This window comes from Pithys albifrons, chromosome 4 (genome assembly GCF_047495875.1).
Source record: "Pithys albifrons albifrons isolate INPA30051 chromosome 4, PitAlb_v1, whole genome shotgun sequence".
Lineage (NCBI taxonomy): Eukaryota > Metazoa > Chordata > Aves > Passeriformes > Thamnophilidae > Pithys > Pithys albifrons.
The window spans coordinates 58,207,421-58,220,263 of NC_092461.1; the positions used below are offsets into that span (position 1 = coordinate 58,207,421).

The window sequence follows — 12,843 nt, forward strand, 5'->3', positions numbered from 1 at the left end:
CCATTTCTCTCCCACCAGAGATACTTTGAGAAAATATCCATGGAAATCTGGAGCAACTCTGTGCCTGTAACTTTTACTAACCTGGGCTCTTCACCTCTTTGCTCTTACACTGTGCACATCTTGGTTATCCTCCAACCCCTCTGATTGTGAAATGCGGAAGAATAAACTTAGAAAAGGAGCCTTAGTTGAAAGGCTTCATGTAAATGAAAATGTAATTATTATGAAACCACCTCAAAGAGCACACCCTCATTTCACCTGTCCCATTTTGCCAGTGCCTCAACCTGAGAAAGCTGGCAGAATGAGGACTTTTTGGGGGAATATGGCATTCAGGCTTAGAGCCCTGTTTAATGCAAACCAGCATGTACTCACAGAGAGCGTGCCAGCCAGAATTCTGCATATCCTGAATCTAGCACTGACTTTACCTGTCATTCCTCCCTTCTCTCCAGCAAAAGCCATGTGCTTTCAGCTTCTTAAAAACTGTTCCTGCTTCTGCCCACTGCCACAATACATGAGGGTGGGGGACTGGGGGATAAACAAGGAGAGGATGTGAGTGGCAGATTTGCAGCTTAGAAGGGCACAGACAAGAGGGATGCCTTGGTTTCCCTTGCACTGCCAACAAACTGAAAACTCCCAAGTTTAGGCCTCCTCAACATCTGGACTTTAACCCCCTTTTCACTATTTTTTCCAAATGAGGGCAAGCTGCTCTCTCCAAGGTATCCCCTTCTTGTTTCAGCCTGCAGAAGAGGAGGTTCAAGAGTGACCTTATCACTCTCTGTAACTACCTGAAAGAAGGTTGTAGCCGGGTGGGGTTCAATCTCTCCTGTCAGGCAACATGTAAGATGACAAGAGGACATAGTCTCAAGCTATGCCAGGGCAGGTTCAGGGCTGGACATTAGGAGGAATTTCTTCACAGAAAAGGTGTTGGAATACCAAAAACATTGGAATGGATTGCCCAAGGAGATGGTGGAGTTACTGTCCCTGGAAGTGCTTAAGAAAACACAGGATGTAGCACTTAGTGCCATGGTCTAGTTGATGAGTTGGTTGACAAGCAGTCTTTTCCAACCTAATTGATTCTGTGCTCCTTCTAAAGCAGCTTGCTCAGGGTCTTGTTGCCTTACAGATGTCCTTGGAAGCGGCATCAGCCTATTCAAGGTGCAAGCACCCCGCTGGGCTTGGGCTGCTGGAGACCCCAGTGGAAAGGCTGGTGGTAAGCTTGAAGGCGCTGCCTGGCCCTGCCCACCTGCACAGCACCTGCACCGCCCAGCTCCCCAGCCAGGTGTGTGCCCTGCTGCCATCCCTGACTGCCTGAAACCATCCATCCATCCATCCATCCATCCATCCATCCATCCATCCATCCATCCATCCATCCATCCATCCATCCATCCATCCATCCATCCATCCATCCATCCATCCATCCATCCATCCATCCATCCATCCATCCATCCACTCTCTCACCCACTCTAGGGCCCCGCGTTCCCACGGCCGCACCTCCCCCGCCGCGGAGGGAGGGGGGCCGGGCCAGCGGCTGGCGGCGATTGGCTGGGGCCGGGGCGCCGGCGGCCAATGGGCGGCGGCAGGGGCCGCGCGTGGCGGTGCCGGGCGGCGGGCGGGCGGGCGCGCCGTGCCCGGCTGTGTCGGTGCCGCTGCCTCCCGCATCCCTGCCTCCCACATCCCTGTCTTCCGCATCCCTGCCTCCCGCATCCCTGCCCGCTTCCCTCCCTGCCCCCTGCCGCCTGCTTGCTCGCGACGCGTGAGAACTCCATGGGGGAGACGGGCGCCGGGCGAGGCGCCGGACGCGCGCTGGGAGCGCTCCTCCCGCGCCCCGCCGCCCGCCGCCTTCCCGACGGCCGCCCTCGCCCCGCCGCCTCCGTCCCCGTCCCCGCCGTCGGGGCCATGAAGCGGGCGCACGCCGAGTACAGCTCGTCGGACAGTGAGGAGCTGGACGAGGCCGTCGAGGTGGAGAAGGAGAGTGCAGACGAGAATGGGTGAGCTCAGGCAGGGTGGGCACCGTGGGGCTGCGCGGCGCCACCTCCCCCCGTAGGCCCCGTGGAGCCCCGAGCCCCCCGACCCCTCACGAGCCCCCCACGGTGACCGGTATCCCGCTGCTCCCCGCAGGAACCTGAGCTCGGCCGCGGGCTCCATGTCTCCCTCCACCACCTCGCAGATCCTGGCCAGGAAAAGGCGCCGAGGGGTGAGTGCCCGCCGGCCGGCCGCGGCTCCCCGCAGCCCGGCCCGGCCGCCTCTGACCCCCCGCTCTCTGCCCTAGATCATCGAGAAGCGCCGCCGCGATCGCATCAACAACAGCCTGTCCGAACTGAGGAGGCTGGTGCCCAGCGCCTTTGAGAAGCAGGTAGCGCCCAGCGACCCTCCGCGCTGCCTCCCTTCGCTCCCGGCGGGGAGTGTCACCGCCTCGGTAACGTCTCTTATTCAGCCTAAAATATTTAGTGCTTCCCCTTCCCTCCTAGGGATCAGCCAAGCTGGAAAAAGCAGAGATTCTGCAGATGACTGTCGATCACCTGAAAATGCTGCATACAGCAGGAGGGAAAGGTAAAGTTTCGTGCCTGACAGCGGGGACAGCAACTCTGCAGAGAGGCTGCTGTGAGAGGAGCGCGTTCCCGAGCACTGGGTGTGCAGTGTGCTGAGGAGTGCTTGGAGAAAGTGGACGGCAGCTCTCATATGTTTCATCAGGAATTTGGGGCTTTCTCCTACTTGACAAGATTTGCAGCATCGCTAGTACTGAAGGGTTTTGCATTGTTAGCTCCGGGTTGTTGTAGAGGAGAGTGACTGTGGGTCTTTCTAGCAATGTGTTAGCACTGTGAAGTGAATCAGCTTTTGGCAGCTTGGAAAACATAGTTATTGTTGTTGTCTAATGTTTGTTTCTCTAAGTTTCTGAAAGTTCAGAACAGAACTAGGAAAAAATACAGGATGAAATAACTGGTGAAAAGAATTAATGAAAATGGTGAAAGGCGCTTTTAAGAAAAAAGTATTTTGCCTGTTTAAATCCCCTCTGATAAGTTAGGACTTGTGTTTCTAATGAATTTTATTGTGCTGTGGTTTTGCTTACACAGGGGAGACATGGAAAGAACAAAAATACTTTTCTCCAGTGGCAGTGAGCAATTCCAGTTTAAAAATGGCAGTTTGTGACTGGTCTTGGGACTTGCAGCATCACAGCACAGATATAAAAGAAAAGCTTGTTAGACAAAAAAAGAAAAAAAAAGGAGCTTGGCAGCTAGTCTATAGCTGGGAATACTAACCACATCCAAGTGAAATATGCTTATAGGGGAGGGTGGAGTGGGAAGGCTACTTGTAGGCAATTAACTAGCAAACAGCATCTTAAGACTCCATTCTTTGTTCTTTTTTTTCTTAGGTTATTTTGATGCTCATGCTTTGGCTATGGACTATCGGAGTCTAGGGTTTCGAGAATGCCTTGCTGAAGTTGCTCGATACCTGAGTATCATAGAGGGTCTGGATGCCTCTGATCCTTTGCGAGTTCGACTTGTTTCTCATCTCAATAACTACGCGTCTCAACGGGAAGCAGCAAGTAGCGCACACACTGCCATTGGACACATTCCTTGGGGCAGCGCCTTTGGACATCACCCTCACATACCTCACCCGTTGCTGCTGTCTCAAAATGGGCATGGTAATACCAGTAATGCAGCATCTTCTACAGAACCACATCACCAGACCAGAATTGCTGCCCCACATGCTGAAACTTCCTCACTCAGAGTGCCCCCAAATGGCAGCGTTGGACCAGTGCTCCCTGTGGTGACATCTACTACCAAACTATCTCCTCCACTTCTCTCCTCCATGGCATCTCTGTCTGCGTTCCCCTTTTCGTTTGGTTCCTTTCATCTGCTGTCCCCCAACGTGCTGAGCCCGTCTACGCCAACTCAGGCAGCAACCCTTAGCAAACCATACAGACCCTGGGGAACTGAAATCGGTGCCTTCTAAGAACTAACTCTTTAGTAAGGGTGGGAAAGCCTACAAACCTAGCTGAGCTGGGTTATGCCACGCTTAAAATTGAAGTTCTTAGTAACGAGCACAAAGGTACCGCTTCACCTTAACAAAGTCTGTCTAAAAACTGTCTCATTGGATTTTTCTTTTTGTTTTCTACATTTTTGTATTAACAGGTTTTTTTTAATAGTTGCTGAAGTTTTCCAAAAATAAAATTACAGTAGTGGTTTGTTAACACTTGTGTTAGATCTCTGTTGAACATTTAAATCACTTTTGTAAACAGTTTGCTTCAAATGTTTCATTTTTCCTGAGTACATCAGACTGGCTTTTTATGAAGAGATATCACCTATTAATGTTAGTGATGGCCTAGTTTTGTTATTAATTTTTCCAAGACCATTCTTCTCAGCATTAATAAGCTGTGTTTTTGTTAGTATTTTGACATCGAGATGTTCTATAAAGAATTACTCTTTTTGTAAACTGTATTTCAGTCTTATATTTCTGAGCAAAGCGTTGACAAATCAGATGGATCTGCTTGACCAGCTTTATCTAAGAGCCCAGTTATTATTTCTTCTGCAGTGGTTTGGTATATTTGGCAATCTTATTTTAGTCCCTAGTGGACATTTACTTGCATCTCACAACCACTACATTATTTCTTCCACCGAAAGGAGCAGTCTGAGTAAGGGGAGTGCAAAAGCCAAATTGCACAGGGTCTTGGTGGTGGGTTTAGTTGCTGGGGAAGTTAAGGGAAATAAAGTTGTCAGCTGCAGTAGTCTTCCAGCCAGAGCTGGTCATATGCATATTCATTTCATAAGGCCAGATTCTGCTCTGAGTTACAGTGGAGTAATTGTTCTATTAGCCTGAATGCTTGGGTATCTGAGATCAGACTCTTCCTCTGTGAGCTTCAAATTTTCACCTGAAATGAATGATGCTGGTATTTAAATAGCCAATGGAATGGTACAGTGGAACCTGTTCAGTGCACAACCTTGTTTAACAGATGCATCCTAACCAGATGATTTTTCTATTGCGTTTTACTTTTAGGTGCAGTTCAGTGCCACTCCTCATTTTGTAAGGGCTCTGCTGTGTTCTTGTGTGTGTGAGAGTGTGTGCATGTACATGTATATTTTGTTTGATTTTGTGAGAATCTTAATCTGAATAGGTTTATTGAGGGAGTTCCATTGGATGGGGTTTGCCTGCTCTTGTATCTGTGTTGTGGCTAAATAAAGGAGAAAGAACAAAGTATTTTAAATGACATGCTTGTCTGGTATATATCAGTGGAGAATTCTATGCCTCTAGGTAACACAGGAGATGTCAAACAATTGCTACTTAGTCCTGCCATGGGCATTTGTATTTACTTTTTTCTCAGATATTATGGCATACATAGCTACACTAGCTGAGTACATGAAGAACCACAGTGCCTTGGAGTAACAATTGAGAGAAGGAAAATGTAGGATTTGTTTTGCACATCCCTTTTATGTGCTTGGCAGTGTATGGGCAGACAGTGAAGATACCAGGGTTTCTGCTAAAGAAGAAGTTAAAACTGCACTGCACTTGAATATTCTTAGTGATTTGTATTAATATTAAAAAGTTATCATCTATACAAATGCAGAGTTGTTTTCTGTCTAACTCATGAAATTCTTACCTGTCCTATAGCTCTGTAGCAAAGTTTTGTACCTTACAGTCTGGATTAGCTCATAGTCAGTCTATTAGTCCAGAATCTACCCAAAGTCTCCAACTGATCCTGCATTTGTTACTGAGCAGTACCACTAGTGTCTAACACTTTAAGTAACAACCTGCCAGGATTACAGGTAGATAAGTTTTCTCCAGATACAGTTCATCCTATCTGCAATTCTCTACCTGCAGAACATCACCAGCTTCTGGAAGTACTTCACTTCTTTCCTGTGCATTTGAATTTATAGTATACTTGAGTTGGTAAATGGCACATCCTTGTCTGGATTTAGCTCTGCCAGAATAGCAAAAAGAGCTTAGCCCTGTGGGAGACGAGAGCTTTGTTTAAAGAGGGGCTCTCGGGCCAATTAAGGAGTGGCATTGATGAGAGGCTTTCTCGGAAGGATTGCTGTGAGGCTGGAAAGAGCGGGAGAGCATTCAAGTGCATAACCTTGTTTTACCTTCCTCCCGAGGCTGTAGGAGACCACTGCTAGAAGTGAAATGCAAAACACTGTGGGAGCTAGAAATACATAGGTGTTATTAAGGAGAGATTATACAGCATAGTATTTCATGTAGAAACCTGAAATAAAGAGGCTGTAAAATTCCAAATCCAGTTCCCTTTCACTGTGTGTATTGTCTCCTGTTTAATTACGCTCTGCCCTGTCCCTAACAGGTTTTTATAGCAAATTAACAACTCCTACCTAGAAGATTGCTATAGTGCATGCAACTATTCTTTAGATCTTTTAATAAATGGCAATGCTTCTCAGCCTTTTAATGGTTATTTCATTGACATTCAAATGACTTTGCCTCCCTCTAAATAGCTGTCTCTTTTGTGTAGAAAGACCCCTATAATTATTTTTGTCCCACTGTCCTACCCTTGAATGGACTTCAGAAGCAGAGTGCAATAGAAGTTTAGCTGCTGGTGTTTGTTTCTATATCCACTCCTTCTCTTTCCATTACCAATGACAAAGGTATTAATGAAAAGTACAAATTTTATTCAACTTTTGCTGTAATTCAGTATTAATTTTTAGGAACTCAAAATCTGATTGTTATCAGAGATGAACGAATTCTAGGAAATCACAAAAACTATTAATTCAAAAGGGAAAAGCATGGCCCAGAAGCTGAAACATTAGGGTTGTAACTCCAGGGCTGTATTATTATTTGTGCTGTTAATTTTTTACATCTGGCTTGGAAATCAATTCATATCTGTCTTGCCAGCTGTGAAACAGGTAGGGCAGTATTTAGTCTCTTTTCCTCAAGAGACAGTGGTAGTTGGAAATTTTCTATATTGATGATAAATGCTGTTGTTCCTAAAAATCTACAGTTAAGATGTTCTGCTATTTTTCTTTCCTTGAGGATGCTGAGTTTCTAAAGACAAACTGAGAAAGGCAAAATAAACTTGGTTCTATAGGCAACAGATGTCTCCTGAGCCCAAAACATTTACTTGTTTACCCTATTGCAAAAGAGCAACTCGGAAGCAAAAGTGTAACCAGAGGGATGCTGGAGAAGAAAGGAAATGCATATGTGACTTGATCCCATGACGCCCCCAACCACCTTCAATTGCTTTGGATGAAATGTGCTCATCTGGAAATCCTCAGGCTAAAGCTTTGTGTGGGAAGTAAGATGATGTGCTGTTTCATATAAGCTAATATTATCTTTCTTTATCAAGAAATCTCTATTTAAATGCAGAATAAATTTAAAAAGCTGGTAAATACTGCACAAAATCAGATGCAAACCTCTGGAAATCTGTTCTGTGCTTTGGCATAGACAAATAGCTAATGAAAGTGACATTTTTTAGCTTTTGGAAAAAAGCCGTCTGTAGTTCTTTAGACACTTTCTGTTCAGTGCTCCTGTCTTAACACTAGTAGCATGACAGAGTTTATTAGGATCATTCTGAAAACCCCATGAATCCTGGCTATTGCTGTCTTCACTCACACATCAGCATGAGAGTCCCCAGGTGACATGAGCCTTCCTAAACTATTGCATAGTGGTGGGAAGACAGCCAGTTTGGGTTTTTTTTCAGGCAAGAAATAAGCCCAAGTGAGCGCAGAGAAACTGAAATCCTTTTTCCTGTTTTATATTGTGTGTATATTCACTAATGTTTCTTGCCAGAAACTCCCAGTTTAAATTTTAATGCACTCTACATGAAACTGGAAGTCTCTAGTGAGTAATGTAGAGGTCATGGCTTTGTGCTGGAAGGCAACAAAAATTATTTACAAAGCCCTTTCCTGAGGCCTTACATGAAAGGTTGCAGAGATGGATTGTGGTACTTGTGACTCAGTAAGTTAAGACACCAATATGTCCATGTATTAACCAGCATACCTGGCCTCATAGGGTCTGTGTGTGCTTGATCTGTAACTGAATGCCTCACTCTCCACTTGCCCAGCTTATAAATAAAAATTAGAACAGTCCCTTTCTTCTGGAGCCAGAAGAAGGAGGGATTGAGGGGATTGAGAGGATTGAGTCCATCATCAGCAAATTTGCTGATGACACCAACTTGGGAGGGAATGTCGACCCATTGGAAGGCAGGAGGGCTCTGCAGAGGGATCTGGATAGACTTGAGAGGTGGGCTGATTCCAATGGGATGAAGTTCAATAAGGCCATGTGCCAGCTCCTGCACTTGGGCCACAACAACCCCATGCAGCGCTACAGGCTGGGCACAGAGTGGCTGGAAAGCAGCCAGGTGGAAAGGGACCTTGGGGTACTAATTGACAGGAAGCTCAACATGAGCCAACAATGTGCCCAGGTGGCCAAGAAGGCCAATGGGATCCTGTCCTGTATCAAAAATAGCATGGTCAGCAGGACCAGGGAAGTGACCCTTCCCCTGTACTCTGCATTGGTGAGGCCACACCTTGAGTACTGTGTTCAGTTCTGGGCCCCTCAGTTCAGAAAGGATATTGAGGTGCTGGAGCGAGTCCAGAGAAGAGCAACGAGGCTAGTGAAGGGACTGGAGCACAAGTCCTATGGGGAGAGGCTGAGGGAGCTGGGGTTGTTTAGCCTGGAGAAGAGGAGGCTCAGAGGTGACCTCATCACTGTCTAGAACTACCTGAAGGGAAGTTCTAGCCAGGTGGGGGTTGGTCTCTTCTCCCAGGCACTCAGCAATAGCACAAGGGGGCACGGGCTTAAGCTCTGCCAGGGGAAATTTTAAGTTGGATATCAGAAAAAAATTCTTTCCAGAGAGAGTAATCAGGCATTGGAATGGGCTGCCCAGAGAGGTGGTGGATTCACCATCCCTAGAGATTTTTAAATGCAGATTGGACGTGGTGCTGAGTGCCATGATCTAGTAAATGGACTAGAGTTGGACCAAGGGTTGGACTCGATGATCTTGGAGGTCTTTTCCAACCCAATTCATTCTATGATTCTATGATTCTATGTGAGCATTGGCTCATGATTGCAATATAGTAGCTTGACTGTTGTAATAAATGATGAAATGCCTATACCTACTAAGATACAAATACTTGAAGGTGTCTTTAGTAGTCTGAAGTGTTTGTTTGGTGAAAATTTTTATTAAAGAAGTGCTCAGGTATTGTATGTTGTTCTCTCCTATCCCAGCTAGTCCCACATAATCTTTTCTCTAGAAAATTCTATTGATTATTCATGCAGCTTGAAGGAGTAGACCAAACTGCCTTTCTCTGACCCACCCTGTGTGCAGCCTGCCCAAGCCTTCCCAGCAAAGTTTGTAGACAGAGGTTCTCTTCCACCTGTTTTTTTCTTTTTTTTTTTCTTCAATAAATCATGTGATACAGCTGTATAATGCAAGAGGCATTTATCTAAGTGCTCAAGACAGCTGAGCACTGGGGGCATTTTCCCATGCTTATAAGGCCCTTAACCACATTACATTGCTTGGACTTTTCAGAGTCTTTTACCAGGCTGCTCACTTCATGAAAGGAACAGGAGAGTAGCCGAAGCGTATCTGCACATCTGCACTACTGCTCGTTGGGGCAGCCTCAACACTGGGAGGCCTCTGCAGACCACTCTTTTTTCTCTGCGTTGAAAAGGCTTGGAGCTTTTCAGGTGGCTTGTATTTTTCCAAGGAAAACTGTAAAGTCGAGGCACAGGCATTAGTAACAGGTTAAACAGGTACATGCATTTCTCTGTTTTGCACTGCATTCACAGAAAAAGAATGTTGGGAGTAGAAGAGTTGGTGAAACAGCTTCGTGAGAGAATAGCAGGAGAAGGAAGGAAGGCTGATTTGCAAGATCAGAGGAAAACTGAGGCTGTGAACAGATGAATGAAGAACTGCATTGTTTGCATTGCCTGTGGCAAAGGTACAGAAATGCCTGACATCAGATGAAAAAATAAGCCGCATGCCAGTATGTAGAGGATTCAGAGAGGGGTATTCCTAATTTTACTCAGTAAGCCAGAAGCAGATGAGCAACATAGAAACAGTAAAGGGCTGAAACAAATGTGTGAATGTCTTCATTGAATTTGCTGGGTCATATCACTGGCTAGGGAGAAATCAGGTGTAGCTGGACTTACTGGCTCTGAAAATGCATCACAGCATGTTTTACTGATTGCATTTGTACAGTCTGGTCAAGTCAGTTAAGGAAGTCAAGGAATTAAAGCATGAGAGGGGGCTGACCCAACTTGACAGAGAATTTGAGACATCAGGATGATTGATAAGTGTACCTAATGACTGGTAGCCTCTTCAACAAATTCCTGAGCCTTCATCAGCAGTTGCCACATAGCTGCTAGTGCAGCCACTTAGCTCCTGGATTTTGATAGGGTGTTTTTGGACATGGCTTACCCATCTACATAGGTATGTGGTCCTTCACCATTGTATGAGTAGGGCAGGTGCACGTTCTGAGCAGTAGCACAAAATTAGCTCTTTTAGTGAAAGTGAGTATGGAGCCTCCTTCTGAGATAAGGGAAATCTGGTAGAGAGAACACAGAGCTGTTGTTTCATATTATGTATCTGCTGTAGATGGTACTGATAATGACTTGGTAATGCTGCTTCTTATTGTTACCAAGCCTGACTTTTTTAAGAGTAGAGGACATTTCAGAGGCTGGATTTAAATAGCAAAAAATAAAATGAGAAAAATTGTCATCTGTTGCTATTCAGTGATGATTATGTGAAACTCTGTGGGATTGGATAGTGATTAAAAATCACTAGGCATCCAAAGGCAACTGAGGTGTGTGCTGTAGGAACTCTTTTACCTGCTCTACAGCAGGTATATCTGTTTTTTACTTCATCAGGAAAACATCAATGTGATTGAACAATGTTCCCTGTATAATGTAGATGCCTAACTGTCTGTAGATTGCCCCTTTGAATTTCTCTGGGATTCATTGCTTCTTCTGTTAAGAGGAAATTATCAACAACAAGAGGAAATCCTGTACTAGTACTGAATAGTCCTTTATTTTAAAGGTACTTCCCTTCTTGTGGGAATTGTATATAATCAGAACAACACTCCATAAACCAGATGAATTATTTTAGAAGGAGACAGGTCAGCCTTTTATTTAAAAGGTCTGACGTTATTGTACATAAGAAAATCAATTGTTAGAGTGGATGACATTCTTCCACTAGTTGACTGTGTTTCCCAAAGGTGGGGCAAAGTTTAAGGCATTGGTAACAGGAAGCGAAGGCTCCTTAGAGACTTTCATGTTTTCTGGAGCACGCAATGACAGACTGACTCTTCCCCCCCCCCAAAAAAAAATAGCACCAGGAATAAGAATGATTAAACTTTACCCTGTTAAGAATTGGCATAGGTAGAGATGCCAATGGTGCACACACCTGTGGACTAAAAGCAAATATCCATTAGGTTGGCGTGGGCAGGGATAGGGTGCATTAGTCAATGATGTGCTGTAAATGCTGTGCAAGCAGAAAGAGGAGCTGTTTTGAAGACAAACACTTCCAACAGGTTTCCAAGATGTGGCCTTCCATACTTCAGTTCCAGTTGCACAGACCTTTCCCACATAAACCAGTGTGGGCTGAGCAAGGGGAGATGCTGCTCCCACATGAAGCCAGGGACTGAACTACCATATGGTCACAACTGTGTCCTGAGATTTGGGGCACCAAACCAACAAGAACACTGAGAGGTGTGATTGTATTTGTAAAGCTATATGGTTGTCATTCCCTCCCCTGTTAAATCTGTGCCTGTTTCAAAGGATGGGGTTGAAAACCCCTCTGACCCAACTAGCCATGAAGCTCTGAGAGCCCTGAATGAGTCATATAGTCAATGAAAGAAGCTAAAGCAAAATACATAATGGAGGTCTAGAAGTCTTTGTGATGTTATTGTTTCAGGAAAATTTTGTCTAATTTTTCTCTCCCCTCTGTGAGGTAAGAAGGCTCCCTGCTTCTTCATGGTGCTGACAGAGGTTTGTGGGACTCTTTACACAGCGCTCTCACACCCAATCTCACCCTGCCAGTGAACAGACTGAAGGCTTGTTTGCCACTCCTGCAGCACAGCAACATCCCAGCCTGAAAGTACAGCTTCAATGGCAGGGCTGGCTGAGAGCCACAGGGACCCAAGACTGGGAATTCCCATGGTATGCCCCCAGGGACAAAGCTGAAGGAGTGACGCATCAGGTTTCCGGGTAGAAAAATCTTTTTTTTTTTTTTTTAACTGCATTAATATCCTCATAATGTGCTTGCCAGACAGTCTGACTTTATGCATTTTTTAAACAAAGAGGGAGCAATAATGAAATTTTTCTTTAGCCTTCATTTTGGTTGCATACCTTCTAATGGAAACGAAGAAAAGTTCACAATCCCTTCTTATTGCCAGGTCTTCTCCTAGGAAGTGCAGCCTTCCCTCCATACTATTTTCATTGCCTTTCATGAGATAGAAACCTGGTGTGTACCAAACAGTTGCTGAGAAAGCTGTGATTCAAACTTTATTTAATGCAACACTTTTTATACCAGAGTCTACTGGGAAAAAGCCTGTCCGACTCAGCTATCTGCATTGCATTAACTTTTATAACCTAAAACTCCCATCAGAAAGGAGATTTTTATGAGATTGTATTTGACACATCCCAAAAAAGCATTCCCTTAACGACTATGTCTGACTGACTGAAAAAGGCTAGAGAAGACTTTGCCAGGGGCTAGTGCCACCTCGGATTTAATTTTTGGCGACAGCGTCTGCTCCTCACTCATTTGTGCTGTTGCAACACTGCTTTTAATCCTGTGGGACAGGAAGAGATGATGAAGATAAATTTGTACACCAGACTTCTGCCCAGCACCTAGCCTGACTTTGTTCCAAGATCACAGAAGCTGCAGAATGAAGGGTA

At 45.2% G+C, this 12,843-nt stretch overlaps 1 protein-coding gene across 1 annotated transcript; it reads left to right on the top strand.

Moving 5' to 3' along the window:
* The first annotated feature begins 1,615 nt into the window (after positions 1-1,615).
* HEY1 (hes related family bHLH transcription factor with YRPW motif 1) lies at positions 1,616-5,193 on the top strand. The gene is made up of 5 exons (XM_071553076.1): positions 1,616-1,985; positions 2,116-2,191; positions 2,267-2,350; positions 2,466-2,547; positions 3,368-5,193. The coding sequence occupies exons 1-5, from the start codon at positions 1,762-1,764 to the stop codon at positions 3,949-3,951; spliced, it is 1,050 nt and encodes a 349-aa protein (XP_071409177.1). The 5' UTR covers positions 1,616-1,761; the 3' UTR covers positions 3,952-5,193.
* Positions 5,194-12,843: the final 7,650 nt, after the last annotated feature.

Excerpts from the sequence above, each read along its gene's own strand:
- HEY1 (XM_071553076.1), top strand. The coding sequence starts at position 1,762 with ATGGGGGAGACGGGCGCCGGGCGAGGCGCCGGACGCGCGCTGGGAGCG. Across the intron at positions 2,192-2,266 it reads CCAGGAAAAGGCGCCGAGGG|ATCATCGAGAAGCGCCGCCG; the intron begins GTGAGTGCCCGC and ends TCTCTGCCCTAG. Across the intron at positions 2,351-2,465 it reads CCAGCGCCTTTGAGAAGCAG|GGATCAGCCAAGCTGGAAAA; the intron begins GTAGCGCCCAGC and ends CTTCCCTCCTAG.